Source organism: Anas platyrhynchos, chromosome 30, assembly GCF_047663525.1.
Source record: "Anas platyrhynchos isolate ZD024472 breed Pekin duck chromosome 30, IASCAAS_PekinDuck_T2T, whole genome shotgun sequence".
In the NCBI taxonomy this organism is placed as follows: domain Eukaryota; kingdom Metazoa; phylum Chordata; class Aves; order Anseriformes; family Anatidae; genus Anas; species Anas platyrhynchos.
The window spans coordinates 4,881,535-4,897,283 of NC_092616.1; the positions used below are offsets into that span (position 1 = coordinate 4,881,535).

At 51.0% G+C, this 15,749-nt stretch overlaps 2 protein-coding genes across 2 annotated transcripts in view; one reads left to right on the forward strand and one right to left on the reverse strand.

Annotated features, from left to right (window-relative positions):
- Positions 1-15,749, forward strand: part of LOC119712973 (uncharacterized) — a 672,213-nt gene that overhangs the window by 130,854 nt on the left and 525,610 nt on the right. The gene's annotated exons all lie outside the window — the stretch shown is intronic.
- Positions 11,768-12,355, reverse strand: LOC119715794 (olfactory receptor 14J1-like). The gene has a single exon (XM_038174086.2). It carries the CDS (start codon positions 12,353-12,355, stop codon positions 11,768-11,770), a length of 588 nt encoding a protein of 195 aa, XP_038030014.2.

Sequence of the window (15,749 nt, forward strand, 5' to 3'; positions counted from 1 at the left end):
TGCCACAGCCACTCAAAGTCACCCTCTCTGGAGTCTTCCAGCCTGAATTTTTCACAATGACCCCACATGAGTTTCTCAGGGTCCCAATGGTCATTTCAAGTGTGGGTCATCTTCAAGGATCCATGGGCAAGTGTGCAAGGATGCATGGTGCCAGCCTACAGGAATCCCGGCCTCCCTCGCAGAACCTATGGACTTGTCCAAGCTGTAGTCTTGAGTTCCCAGACTGCAGTGGCTCTTTGAGATTAGAGTTGTGTTAGTGACTTTTTATTACTCTGCTAGAAACTGAGCTGCTGTTCTGGTTTCCTTTAGTTCCTTTTTTAGAACTTTTACTAATGTTTCTAGGACTTATGTTTTTGTGACTTCCAACTACATCTGTTTGATTTGTAACCAGAGTTACAAACCAGAGTTAATCTCTGGGCTCTAAGATCATCATGGAATCATATCATAGCATCATAGAATGGCTTGGGTTGGAAGGGACCTTAAAGATCATTTAACTCCAAATACCCTACCATAGGCAGGGATGTCACCCACTGGATCAGGTTGGCCAAGGCCCCATCCAACCTGGCCTTGAACACCTCCAGGGATGGGGAATTCACATCTTCTCTTGGCAACCTGTTGCAGTGCCTCACTACACTCTGAGTGAAGAATTTCTTTCTAATGTCTAGTCTAAATTTATCCTCTTTTAGTTTAAGACCATTCCATCTCGTCCTATCATTATCTGCCCGAGTAGAGAGTCCTTCTCCATCTTTTTTGTAAGACCCCTTTAAGTACTGAAATGTCGTGATAAGGTCTACCTGGAGCCTTCTCTTCTACAGGCTAAACAGCCCCAGCTCTCTGTCCTAGTTCAGATCAGAGCCAGTTCCTCCATCTCGAAAAGGGACCTGATGGCTGCTGGTCAAAGCTGAGCCAATGAGGGACACTAGTTGTGCATATTCGATAGCATTTTTTAGAAAGTATAAAAAATGTTTGTGCATCTGCAGCTGGCAGAGGAGTGAAAAACTGTGAGAGAAGCAGCCCTGCAGACACTACAGTCAGCGAAGAAGTTCCAGGTGCCAGAGAAGAAGTTCCCCACAGCCTGCTGAGAGGCCCATGATGGAGCAGGCTGTCCCCCTGCAGCCCATGGGCACCACGGCAGAGCAAATCTCCACGCTGCAGCCTGTGGAGGGGCATCACGGTGGAGAAGATGGATGTGCAGCCACTGGAGAGGAGCAACCACGGGAGCAAGATTTGTGTGGGAGCTGCAGCCCATGGAGAGGAGCCCACTCTGCAGCAGTCTGATCCTGAAGGACTTTCCACAACTTGCTACAGATACATGCTGAAGAACTTCTTGAAGAGCTGCTGTCTGCGGGAAGGTCATGTAGAATCAGTTTGGGAAGGACGGCATCCCATGGGAGTGACCCCACACTTGAAGGGGGTGTCGTGGTTTAACCCGGCCGGCAGCTAAACACCACGCAGCCGTTCGCTCACCCTCCCCCCTCCCTCTCTGGGACAGGGGAGAGAAATGGAAAGTGAAGCCCGTGAGTTGAGATAAAGACAGTTTAATAAGACAGGAAAATAATAATAACAAAATAATAATAACAATAATAACAATAATAATAATATGGTGATAATAGGGAAATAATAATAATATGTACAAACAAGTGATGCACAATGCAATTGCTCACCACTCGCTGACCGATGCCCAGCCTAACCCCGAGCAGTCCGGCCCCCTTCCCCCGGCTAGCCACCCCTATATATTGTTTAGCATGACGTCAGATGGTATGGAATACCCCTTTGGCTAGTTTGGGTCACCTGTCCGGGGTCTGTCCCCTCCCAGCTCTTACTGCACCCCCAGCCTGCCCGTTGGCAGGACAGAGCAAAAGGCTGAGATGTCCTTGGCTTAGTATAAGCACTGCTCTGCAACAATTAAAGCATCGGGGTGTTATCAGCACTCTTCTCATCCTAAGCCAAAACACAGCATTCCACCAGCTACTAGGAAGAAAATTAATTCTGTGCTAACTGAAACCAGGACATCTATCCACCCCTTATTCCATACCATTTATGTCATGCTCAGGTTACACTCTTTTCCATACATTCTAATTAGTCACCTATAGTAATCATGGTAGTGATAACATACAGTGTAATATACTAATTAACATGGTACAATTCAGTTCATGGGCTATTCTCACCCAGTATTAAATCTCCTTGAGGTACACACCGGACCTCTCCGTTCTTTTGCATCACCCACCAAGTGTATCCAGGTCCCTGAGCGAAAACAATTCCACGAATAGGTTTGCCTTTTCCTGAGGCAGGAGTAGCCCAGACTGTTTTACCCAGCATATTTTTTACATGCACTACAGGAACCTTATCCCCATCTACAGTACGTAACAGGTTTGATTGGGCAGGTCCAGCTCGGTTGGTAGATCCCCTAGTATTGACTAACCAGGTGGCCTTTGCCAAATGCGTATCCCAGTTTTTGAACGTCCCAGCGCCCATTGCTTTCAAGGTAGTCTTTAACAGGCCATTGTATCGTTCAACTTTCCCGGAGGCTGGTGCATGATAGGGGATGTGATACACCCATTCAATACCATGTTCTTTGGCCCAAGTGTCTATAAGGTTGTTTCGGAAGTGAGTCCCATTGTCTGATTCTATTCTTTCTGGGGTGCCATGTCGCCATAGGACTTGCTTTTCAAGGCCCAGGATGGTGTTCCGGGCGGTGGCATGAGGCACAGGATATGTTTCCAGCCATCCGGTGGTTGCTTCCACCATTGTAAGTACGTGGCGCTTGCCATTGCGAGTTTGAGGGAGTGTGATGTAATCAATCTGCCAGGCCTCTCCATATTTATATTTCAGCCATCGTCCTCCATACCAAAGAGGCTTTGACCGTTTGGCTTGCTTGATTGCAGCACATGTTTCACAGTCATGAATAACCTGTGCTATAGCGTCCATGGTCAAGTCCACCCCTCGATCACGAGCCCATCTGTATGTTGCGTCTCTACCTTGATGGCCTGAGGTGTCATGGGCCCATCGGGCTATAAATAATTCACCTTTATGCTGCCAATCCAGGTCCACTTGAGCTACTTCAATCTTAGCAGCCTGATCCACCTGCTGGTTGTTTTGATGTTCTTCAGTAGCCCGATTCTTGGGCACATGAGCATCTACGTGGCGTACTTTCACAGCCAGGTTCTCTACCCGAGCAGCAATATCTTGCCACAATGCAGCAGCCCAGATGGGTTTGCCCCTACGCTGCCAGTTGTTTTGCTTCCATTGCTGTAACCATCCCCACAGGGCATTTGCTACCATCCATGAACCGGTGTAGAGATAGAGAACTGGCCATTTTTCTCGTTCAGCAATGTCTAAAGCCAGCTGAATGGCTTTCACTTCTGCAAACTGACTCGATTCACCTTCTCCCTCAGCAGCTTCTGCAACTCGTCGCGTAGGACTCCATACAGCAGCCTTCCATCTCCGATGCTTCCCCACAATACGACAGGACCCATCAGTGAACAGGGCATATTTCTTTTCATTCTCTGGCAACTGGTTGTACAGTGGGGCTTCTTCAGCACGACCCACCTCCTCCTCTGATGATATCCCAAAGTATTTGCCTTCTGGCCAGTCCATGATCACTTCCAATATTCCTGGGCGACTGGGGTTTCCTATTCGAGCCCGCTGAGTAATCAGTGCAACCCACTTGCTCCATGTAGCATCAGTTGCATGATGCGTAGAGGGGACCCTTCCCTTGAACATCCAGCCTAGTACTGGCAATCGGGGTGCTAGGAGGAGTTGCGCTTCAGTACCGACCACCTCCGAAGCAGATCGAACTCCTTCATATGCTGCCAATATCTCCTTTTCAGTTGGAGTATAGCGGGCCTCAGATCCTCTGTATCCCCGACTCCAAAACCCCAGGGGCCGACCTCGAGTTTCCCCAGGTTCTTTCTGCCAGAGGCTCCAGGTGGGGCCGTTCTCCCCGGCTGCAGTGTAGAGCACATTCTTTACATCTGGTCCTGTTCGAACTGGCCCAAGGGCTACTGCATGGACTATTTCCTGCTTGATTTGTTCAAAGGCTTGTCGTTGTTCAGGGCCCCACTCAAACTCATTCTTCTTACGGGTTACTTGGTAGAGTGGGTTTACAATCAGACTGTAATTTGGGATGTGCATTCTCCAAAACCCCACAACACCTAGGAAAGTCTGTGTTTCTTTTTTGTTAGTTGGTGGAGACATAGCTGTTATTTTGTTGATCACATCCATTGGGATTTGACGACGTCCATCTTGCCATTTTATTCCTAAAAACTGGATCTCTCGTGCAGGTCCTTTGACTTTATTTTGTTTTATGGCAAAACCGGCTTTCAGAAGGATTTGGACTATCTTCTTCCCTTTCTCGAAAACTTCCTCTGCTGTGTCACCCCACACAATAATGTCATCGATGTACTGCAGGTGTTCAGGAGCTTCCCCCTGCTCTAGCGCAGACTGGATCAGTCCATGGCAAATGGTAGGGCTGTGTTTCCACCCCTGGGGCAGCCTATTCCAAGTATATTGGACTCCCCTCCAAGTGAAGGCAAATTGTGGCCTGCACTCTGCTGCTAGAGGGATGGAGAAAAATGCATTAGCGATATCAATTGTGGCGTACCACTTGGCTGCCTTCGATTCAAGTTCATACTGAAGTTCCAGCATGTCTGGCACTGCAGCACTCAGTGGTGGCGTGACTTCGTTCAGGCCGCGATAGTCCACTGTTAGTCTCCACTCGCCATTAGACTTTCTCACTGGCCATATGGGACTATTGAAAGGTGAATGGGTCTTGCTGATCACTCCTTGGCTCTCCAATTGACGAATTAGCTTATGGATGGGGATCAGGGAGTCTCGGTTAGTGCGATATTGCCGCCGGTGCACAGTTGTGGTAGCGATTGGCACTTGCTGTTCTTCGACCCTCAGCAACCCCACAACAGAGGGGTCCTCTGAGAGACCAGGCAAGGTAGATAATTGTTTAATGCCCTCTGTCTCTAAGGCAGCTATACCAAAAGCCCACCGGAACCCTTTTGGGTCCTTGCAATATCCTCTTCTAAGACAGTCTATGCCAAGGATACATGGAGCATCCGGGCCAGTCACAATGCGGTGCTTTTCCCACTCATTCCCAGTCAGACTCACTTCAGCCTCCAATACAGTCAACTGCTGAGATCCTCCTGTCACTCCACAAATATAGATGGGCTCTGGTCCTTTATAGCTCGATGGCATTATAGTACATTGTGCACCGGTGTCTACTAAAGCCTTATACTTCTGTGCGCGTGATGTGCCAGGCCATCGAATCCACACAGTCCAATAAACTCGATTGTCCCTTTCCTCCCCCTGGCTGGAGGCAGGGCCCCCCTAATCCTGGTCAGAATCTTCTTCGTTTCTGTGTTTGAAGGACTGTCTGCTGGAAGTTGGAGCAGCAAACTTTTCGGAGAATCCCTTTTTCCTGATTGTTTTCTTTTGCAACTCACGTACCCGTGCCTCTAGGGTCGCGGTAGATTTTCCATCCCATTTTCTCATGTCCTCTCCATGGTCTCGTAAGTAAAACCACAGGGTGGCACGGGGTGAGTACCCACCATATCGTCTTCCTTGTGTGGGTGAACGCCTACCCCTGACAGCTGAGACACTGCTTTGTACAGGTGCGGAGGAGAATAATCTCTCTTCAAGTTGGTGAAACTTTTCAGAAAGTGTTTTCTCCCAGGTGTTCTCTTTTGGTCGGTGGACACTGGTTGGTTCAGGTGGGGAGGACAATAGATTCTCTTCAAGTTGGTGAACCTTTTCAGAAAGTTTCTCCACAGCTGAGACGCAGGCCTGTAAGGAAGAGGAGAGACTTTCTTCGTACTGCCGGAGTTGTTTAGCCGCTTCATCCACTGTGGGTTCCTCATCCTCTTTCCAGGCCATTATTGCCAATGAGCTGGCATATGATGATGGTGCACTCCGTACAAACTTCCGCCACATGGGTCGTGTACACTTGACTTCATCTGGATCTTTGGATGTTTGTCTCTGGTCTGGATCCTCATAAATCACTTCCCGTACGGCTAATTCCCTCAGGTACTGGATTCCCTTCTCCATAGTGGTCCACTTGCCTGGTAGACATAAAAGTTCTTCCTTGAAGGGATACCTTTCCCTCACAGCTGAGAGGAGATGCCTCCAGAGGCTGGTGGATTGTGCTCCATCTGCAATTGCTTTGTCAATGCCGGCGTCTCGAGCAAGGGATCCCAGCCGCTTGGCTTCCCTGCCGTCTAATTCCACACAATTGGCTCCAGAGTCCCAGCATCGGAGCAGCCAGGTGACAAGCTGCTCACCTATACAGCGACCAAAATCTTTTCGCACATCTCGTAGCTCGCGCTCGTTTAGGCTTCGGGTAGTTACTGTTGCTTTTTCGGCATCCTCATCTTCCTCCTCCTGAATCCTTGATGGCCCAGCGTCGTCGTCATCTTCGTCATCTCTATACCTAGTTTTGGCAGAAGCCTTACCTGGGTTGGCAGAAGACTCTCTGCGTTCTAAACGACCTGAATCTCTATACCATTTTTTCACCTTCTCTACAGGGGCAGCTTGCACTGCTACTGCTCGTTTCTCTGACTTTGTTACAGAGTCTGCTACAGGGGTTGGAATACCCTCTGCAGGGGCAGCTTGCACTGCTACTGCTCGTTTCTCTGACCCCGTTACAGGGATTGGAATACCCTCTGCAGGGTCAACTTGCACTGCTACAGCTCGTTTCTCTGACACGGCCACAGGAGCTGGAGCGGCTGCAGGAGCTGGAGCAGTTGCAGGAACCGGAGCTGTAGCGGCTACAGGAGCTGGAGCTGGAGCTGGAGCAGTTGCAGGAGCTGGGACTGGAGCAGCAGTAGGAGCTGGAGCTGGAGCGGCTTCAGGAGCTGGAGCTGGAGCGGCTTCAGGAGCTGGGGCTGGAGCGGCTGCAGGAACTGGAGCTGGAGCGGCTGCAGGAGCTGGAGCTGGAGCGGCTTCAGGAGCTGGAGCTGGAGCGGCTGCAGGAGCTGGGACTGGAGCGGCTGCAGGAGCTGGAGCGGCTGCAGGAGCTGGGACTGGAGTGGCTGCAGGAGCTGGAACTGGAGCGGCTGCAGGAGCTGGGACTGGAGCGGCTGCAGGAGCTGGAGCGGCTGCAGAATCCACCGTAGGGGTCACAGTGGCCGTTGGATCTGTCACAGGGCTTGGAGTGGCCGCAGGGTCTGTCACTAAGTTGATAGCAGTATCAATGGCAGCTCGATAGGCATGAGCCAGGCCCCAGCACGTTACAATGATTTGTGTTACTTTGGAACTGCCAGAATCATGACACCTTTTTTTCAAGCATTCTGCCAGTTTTTGAGGATTTTGCCATTGTTCAGGGGTGAATTTCCAACACACTGGGGGTGCCAACTGCTCTAGATGCCTGCCCATATCCGCCCATACTCCCTGCCACCCACAACTATCCTGCCTCCGGGCAGATCTCCAGATGAGCTCCCCAAGTAGTTGTTTAACTTTAAGCAGAATCTGAAGTGCATTCATGAGGCAGAACAACAAGACTATGGTATTCTGAGTATTCCAGAAATATTCAATATCTTGGAGAGCTATTTTGACAAGCTCAGGGGATAAGAGGGTGGTGAAGGAGGAAGGCAGAGTGATCCAGGAGGATACAGGGGGGGTGAAGGAGAAAGGGAGAGTAAGCAAGTAAGGAAAAATATCCTCCCCTTTCCCCTCCACAGATTGACTCCCTAATGAAAAAAAACAATAGGTATAATTGCTAATAGTTTCCAAGATACAGTTTCCAAAGTACAGAGTCGACGATGTTACTGAATACAAATAACAAGTTAGAGTCATGACCACATATTTCATCGTCTCATAAGCCATTGCTACAACACACAGTACCATAATGATCTGAAACCAGGGCCCGGAGAGGATAAACAACACGACAGAGAGCAAATACGGAAAATAATGTACTATAATACTCAATTTGGAAAACAGGCGCAGCAGAGTTGAGATTAAAGCAATCAGCATTATGACAAGTGACTATTAAGCAGGTCTAATCCTTACACCAATTTTAGTTTAACACACTCTGGTCAGATCTGCCGTTATCTCAACCTTTCGTGCCCCACGTTGGGCGCCAAAAAGACTGTCGTGGTTTAACCCGGCCGGCAGCTAAACACCACGCAGCCGTTCGCTCACCCTCCCCCCTACCTCTCTGGGACAGGGGAGAGAAATGGAAAGTGAAGCCTGTGAGTTGAGATAAAGACAGTTTAATAAGACAGGAAAATAATAATAACAAAATAATAATAACAATAATAACAATAATAATAATATGGTGATAATAGGGAAATAATAATAATATGTACAAACAAGTGATGCACAATGCAATTGCTCACCACTCGCTGACCGATGCCCAGCCTAACCCCGAGCAGTCCGGCCCCCTTCCCCCGGCTAGCCACCCCTATATATTGTTTAGCATGACGTCAGATGGTATGGAATACCCCTTTGGCTAGTTTGGGTCACCTGTCCTGGGTCTGTCCCCTCCCAGCTCTTACTGCACCCCCAGCCTGCCCGTTGGCAGGACAGAGCAAAAGGCTGAGATGTCCTTGGCTTAGTATAAGCACTGCTCTGCAACAATTAAAGCATCGGGGTGTTATCAGCACTCTTCTCATCCTAAGCCAAAACACAGCATTCCACCAGCTACTAGGAAGAAAATTAATTCTGTGCTAACTGAAACCAGGACAGGGGGGGAGAGTAACCCCGCACTTGAAAGGGGGAGAAGGGGAAGAGAGAAACATGGAAAGAGCAGCAGAGACGAAGCATCATGGACTGATGCCCCCATTCCTTATCACTCTGCACCTCTTGGTGGGAGGAGGTAGAAGAAGTGGGGTGGTGGTAAAGTTGCTTCTAGTTGTCTTTTAGTTGTCACTGCTCTGCACTGCTATGTGCTGGCAATAAATGATGTTAATCTTCCCCAAGTCTGTCCTGTCTGCGACAGTAGTTGTGAGCCATTTCTTGGTCCTTACCTCAGCCCATGAGTTGTTTCTTTGTGTTTTCTCCCTGTATCCTGCTGAGGAGGGGTGTTGAGAGAGCAGCATGGTGGGCACCTGGGAGACAGCCATGGTTAACACACCAAAGCTGGGCATTGAGTTTGGGAGTAATTTGGGGGTCCTGGCACAGAGGAAGCTTCCTGTGCTATTATTGCTTTATGTGCATTCCCCTCTGCAGGACAACCAAACCCCACTGCCCCTCCTGTGGCTCTCTGGGACCTCTCTGCAGTCACCACATCAGGCAGCATGCATGCAGGGGTAAGGAAATGTTCCCCCAGCATAGCCCCCTGCCAGCCTTCACTGCCCCGGCCCCCACTGCCCTTCTGCTTTAGCAGCGTCCCCCCTCCATCCAGCCCTGCCCCAGCCCCAGCATGTCCCTCACAGGGGTTCACAGACAGCCCTGTCTTGGGGCCTGCTGGGCTCTGGGCCCAGAGAGGGACCAGACTGGGCTGGCCGTTCTCCTAGTACAGGCCCTGAGCCCAGCAGGAGGATGGAGGTGCTCACCTTTCAGTGATCGGCCATCCCCAAACCATGGTGGAAGGCTAGTGCTGGGAACTGCTGCCATGAGGGGCTGGGCCTGGTGGTAATTTTCTTGGGCAGTTTCTCCTTTTTTCGTGCTACAGGAAGGAGAGCAAATCATGTCTGACCAAGCATAAGCAAAGGATAATGGCAGGACAAGGAGGATTGTTTTTAAAGAAGAAGAGGGGAGATTTAGATTAGAGCTTAGGATGTAATGCTTCACTTAGAGGGTGGTGATCTACTAGATCCACCTGATCTAGTTGGTGGCATCCCTACCCATGGCAGTGTAGTGGGTTTACGTGGCAAGGTTTTGGTATCAGGGGGCCATGGAGGTGGTTTTTGTGAGAAGGATCTAGAAGCTGTCCCATGTTTGGTAAGGGCTCCACTGGTGACCAGAGATGAGCCAATAAGTGATGTTGTTTTGCGTCTCTGTGAGAGCATATTTAAGACAAGGAAAAAAAACCTGTGTCACACACAACAGCTGGGAGAGAGAGAGGAGTGAGGAACAGCCTTGCAGGGGCCAAGGTCAGTGAAGAAGGACAGGGAGAGGTGCTCCAGGCACCAGAGCAGAAGTCCCCTGAGGTCTGTGGTGAGCACCCTGGTGAAGCAGGCTGTTCCCCTGCAGCCCATGGAGTACCATGGGGGAGCAGGGTTCCACACTGCAGCCCGTGAACGAGACCACAGTGGAGCAGGTGGACCTGCACTGATGGAGGCTGCGGCCTGTGGAAGACCCCTGCCGGAGCAGATTCCAGACCAGACCTGTAGCCCGTGGAGAGGAGCCTGTGGGAAGCCCACGCCGGATCAGTTCATCAAGGACTGTGTCCCGTGGGTAGGACCCCACAGCACAGGGGACGAGAGTGACCGAGAAGGAGCGGCAGAGAAGAAGTGCTGTAGACTGACCATAACCCCCATTCCCCCGTTTCCCTGCGTCGCTCGGGGGGAGGAGGTGGAAGAGGGTGGATGGGGAGGGGGGGAAGGTGCTTTTGGTTTCTTTCCTTTGTTTCTCACTTCTCTAGCTTGTTAGTAATAAGCAATAAATCTTACTGTCTCCCTATGCTGAGTCTGTTTTGCCCATTACAATAATTACTGTGTGATCTCCTTGTCCTTATCTCAACCTTTGAGCCCTTTTCATGGTATTTTCTCCCCGTTCCTCTTTGAGGAGGGGGAGTGAGAGAGCGGCTGTGGTGGAGCTCGGCTGCCCACTTGAGCGGAAGCACCACAGGTAGGAGGGTTGGAACTAGATGATCTTTAAGGTCTCTTCCAACCCAAGCTGTTCTATGATTCTGTGATTCTATGATCTCTGCCTTGAGGTACGCTGCTTGAGAGCCCCTTGGGCATGGGGATGGTCGGCAGGGCCCCAGGACCTCCTCTGCCTGCTCCCTTCTCCCGTGGGGCTCATAGAGGCTTCCAGCCCTGTAGAGGACCCAGAAGAGGGCTTGTCTTACCCATGGTCACAACTGGACCATGGCCCTCCAGATTCACCCCAGTACCTCCAGCATTGCGCAAGGGTTATGTTTGGGGTACTGGCAAGCACTCAGGGTGAGGAGATTGTCTCAGGGACATCTGCTAGGGACAGGGACCGAGGAACAGCAGCAGACTGATACGGCTCCTGGGTCATGCTTGCCTCTCCAAGGCACTTTCCAGCCCAGATCACCCCTTCAGTCCCCATCCCTCCTCAGATCTTTTTGGGTACTCCTGGTTGACCCTGTTCTTTGCTTGCTGGTCAGGGTAGGAAGAAGACCCAGATGGATGGGAATGAGTGCTGCCAAAACTCCTTTCCCAGGGGTCTTTAGATATGCAAGGTGCTTGGAAGGATTATGGAGCATTTCCAAAGGCACTAGGTATGTTCATATACACCTGAGGATGACCTGAATCCCCCTGCAGTCTCCCTTGCCTGTGCCTGCTGCATCCCCATTGCCTCCACAGAGACTGCAGACACCTCCTTTACCTCAGATGCAGAGATATCACACAGAGGCTATGAGAGAGTCAGCTCACACCCAGATACATACTTTATGTGGGCTCCAGGAGAACGAGAGCAGGTTGATGCCTCAGCAGAAGTGGAAGGAAACCAAACAGTTATGAAGGAACATGTAACCACTTACAAAAAAAGCAACAGAAAAAACTCTATTCATGTATATTAATAAATCATACATATTATATGCATAAAAAAAAAAAAAACAGTAACAGCAACTAAAAACAAACAGATATTAATGGTACAGACTGTGAGTCATTTATGGAGAGAGAGGAAAAATTTATCTTCTGAAAAGTGTCCATGAAATCACTTTCCCCAGAGCATCCTTCAGCTCCTGGTTCCTCATGCTGTAGATGAGGGGGTTCACTGCTGGAGGCATCACTGAGTACAGAACTGCCACCACTACATTCAAGGATGGAGAGGACAGGGAGGGCGGCTTCAGATAGGAAAAAGTTCCTGTGCTAAGGAAAAGGGAGACCACAAAGAGGTGTGGAAGGCACGTGGAAAAGGCTTTGTGCCTTCCCAGCTGAGAGGGGATCCTCAGCACAGCCCTGAGGATCTGCACATAGGAGAGCACAATGAATACAAAACACCCCGAAAACAGAAAACCACTCAATATGAGGAGTGCAACTTCCCTGAGGTAGGAATTTGAGCAGGAGAGCTTGAGGATCTCTGGGATTTCACAGAAGAACTGGTCCAGGGTATTTCCTCCACAGAGGGGCAGGGAAAATGTATTGGCAGTGTGCATCAGAGCATAGAGAACCCCACTGCCCCAGGCAGCTGCTGCCATCTGGGCACAAGCTCTGCTGCCCAGGAGGGTCCCGTAGTGCAGGGGCTTGCAGATGGCAACATAGCGGTCATACGACATGATGGTAAGGACATTAATTTCTGCTGATACCAAGAAGAGAAACAGAAAGACCTGTGCAGCACATCCGGAGTAGGAAATGGCCCTGGTGTCCCAGAGGGAACTGGTCATGGCTTTGGGGATAGTGGTGGAGATGAATCCCAGGTCAATTAAGGCGAGGTTGAGGAGGAAGAAGTACATGGGGGTGTGGATGCGGTGCTCGCAGGCTACAGCGGTGAGGATGAGGCCGTTGCCCAGGAGGGCAGCCAGGTAGATGCCCAGGAAGAGCGCGAAGTACAGCAGCTGCAGCTCCCGCGTGTCTGCAAATGGCAGGAGGAGGAGGAACTCAGTGATAGAGCTTCTGTTGGACATGGACAAACGGGACTACCCAAGGAAGAAAAGACAAGGAGATATTAAGACAGACTTCAGAGGACACATTCCTGCTCACACTGGACTCATGGAACTTTTTGATAGTCTCCTCTATGTGAAAGGAGATGTTTTCAGTGGTTGGGTCCCTGCATTGCATGAGTGGCATTTGGTCCACTGAGGGTTTTCCCTATTTACCACCAAGAGAGATGATGGCATATTGGCCATCAGCCTGTGTAAGGGAAGAAAGACAGATTCATCGCATCCTTCTTTACCTGCCTTCACAGGTGATATCAGAATCAGAAACAAGCTCACGAAGGCACAAGTGGCCCACTCATCTGCATATCTCTTTGTTTTGATAAGACAGACTCTGTCTTCACATCAGTTTCTCTTTATTACACCCTTTATCCAGGTACTGTATGGGTAATGGAATTTTAAATACTTGGAAGTACCCTTAGATGAAAGTAAAACTTCACACTCTGCTCTCCACAAGACAAGGTGCAACAGAAGTGTCTGCTTCTGTACCTTTTTAGGATTTAGATTCCCCTGTAGCTTCTGGGAAACAGTAAAAACCTTTTTCTGTTGTTCTCAGTGTCAACACAAGCCAGTGCTTGGAGGCAAAATGCTCAGCTGGAGGGTGACTGCCCCCACAGGTTGCTCTGAAAAAGAGCCCGGACTGTGCTGAGTGTGAATGCACAACTCCTCTCTTTCCCTGCCCAGCTATGCGGAGAAGGAGGAGAGGGACAGGATGAGGCTCCTGATTCATGTGGCTGAAATAAAGGCTCTGAGAAATGCAAAAGGGCACAAAGAATTTGTGCCCTTCTTCGGGTTTGTAGCAGCTTTCCAGGGATATCTTCATAGCACTAACCTCAAGCTGACATCTCCTCAGGAGAGTGACCTCATTGCCCAAAATGAAAGGACTGCATTGCACAGAACTTGAAATGTTCAAAGGGGACTTGAGCACCTGTGTCCAAGTAAAACACCTCCGGGACAGGGGCAGTGCCAGAACAGGAGCTTACCATCCCCCATCAGCACTGTTACTGCCAGAGCGTGCCACAGCGAGAACAGGAGCAGTGCACACAAATGCAGAAAGAAGGAAATGTACCGTCTTCCTCCTGCTGAGAGGAGACAGCCAGACACTCAAGAAAGCCTTCTCCCTCTGCAGCTGTTCACGCCACCCCCAGACAGCAAAGTCACAGGGCTGTAACTCCGAGCCTCTTTGATCCACAGAGTGAAACCAGCCCATGTCAGGGGAGATGGAGCTTAGCTCTGCGGGAGCTGTGGCTGTAGAGGAGGCGGCTCATGGCCTGGGCCCCACGGCCTTGAAGGCAGAGGCTCTGCTTGGGGGGAGAGGAGAATGAGGGGGCTTGCTCAGAGGACAGCATCTGCATGGGAGGGACAGACAGGGAGCAGCCAAAGTTCACCCACCACAGCATTTCTGTTACAAGATCCCTCTCCTTCTCTGCCAGTGTCTCTGCTACCCGCAGCTGTCCCTTCCAGTAGCTGCTTCCCACATCTCCTTCTTGTCATCACTCACAGACCCCGCCCAGCCCCTGCTCACACAGCTTTGCCCTGCAGATACCCCCTGGCAGCAGGGGAGTGAACAAAAGCATCTCCCTGCTTGCAGGTGCACAAGAGCAGCTCAGACAAACCCAGATGTGTCCAGCAAAGGTGATGCTTGTGAGGTCTTTAGGCAGCGCAGTGCATAGTAGACCATTATGAGGTACCTGGCAGATGTGCTGATTTCTCCTGATGAGGATCTTAGTGCTGTATTTACACCTGACAGTGCCAGTTCATTTTCCCTTCGGAGGAAACAAAAACGACTGACTTTCCAAGGTCCTCATCTAAAAGCTGTCATCCCTTGCCTGTATTCTTAGTAACACCCTCTTGGAAGTCTCCTTGGTGTGCTGTGGATCTGTAAGCAGCATGCCAAAGGGAGCAGCCTCCCACCAGCAGCAGGACCCTGCCCTGCCGGGGGGGCTCCTTTCACCCACAGCTTCTCCCCGCAGCGCCCTGGGCAGCTCCCCGGGCAGGCTGAGTGCTGAGCCTGGCAGGCGGCAGAGGCCCTGCCCCGGCACACAGCCCCTGGGCCACAGCAGGGACCCTGCTCTGCACCACAGCCCTGGACACCCCTGCCTGCACCCCCGGCTTCTCCTGCCTCCACGAACTGCGGCTGCATTGCCCTCCAGCCAGAGACTTACCGGCTGCAGGGCTGGGAAGTCTTCTCCCGCAGGGAGCTCTGGGCATGCTGCCACTTCTGCCTGCCTTTAAGCACTGTGTCTCTGCAGGCAGTGCCCCCAGCCCTGCTGCGCTGTGCAGAGGAGCTGCTCCTGGGCAGAGCTGTCTCTCTGCAGCGCTGCCCGCTTGCCAGGAGCTCCCCTTGGGCCCAGGAGCCCGGCCCAGCCCAAGGCCTCCCTTGCTCTGCCCCCCACCAGGCTCCCTGCACGTGGCCCTGGGCTCCAGGGCTCACAGCTCCTGGATGGCAACAGGATGTCTCCTGGGAAACATACTTGGAAGTAGACCACACAAAACACTGACTGGCCCTCTCTAAATACTGTGCTGACTTACTACTGAGGCAGTAATTGCCCTACTTGAGTGTGCAGAGCTACAGGACGTGCCAAATTACCTCTTTCTGTTCAACTTATTCATCAGTGAAATGGATGATGTGCTCCCTCAGCAACTTTGCTGATGACACAAAGCTGGGAGGAGTGGCTGATACCCCAGAGGCCTGTGCTGCCATTCAGAGGGTCCTCAGCAGGGTGGAGAGATGAGGCTGGGCACGGACCAGCAGGAGAGCAGCTCTGCAGAGAGAGACCTGGGAGTCCTGGGGGACAGTATGCTGAGTGTGAGCCAGCAATGTGCCCTTATGACCAAGAAGGTCAATGGGATCCTGGGTGCATTCGGAAAAGTGTTGCCGGGAGGCCAAGAGAGGTGATCCTCCCCCTCTACTCAGCCTACACAGGTGCTTGGGGTTATTCCTCAATATCCCTAGGAAGGTGACACCACCTTTTCTTTGTGATGTCAAATGCATGAGAAGCCCGACAGGGGCAGA

What these genes read in the sequence shown, in the direction of transcription:
- LOC119715794 (XM_038174086.2), bottom strand. Translation starts at nt 12,355, where the DNA reads ATGTCGTATGACCGCTATGTTGCCATCTGCAAGCCCCTGCACTACGGG.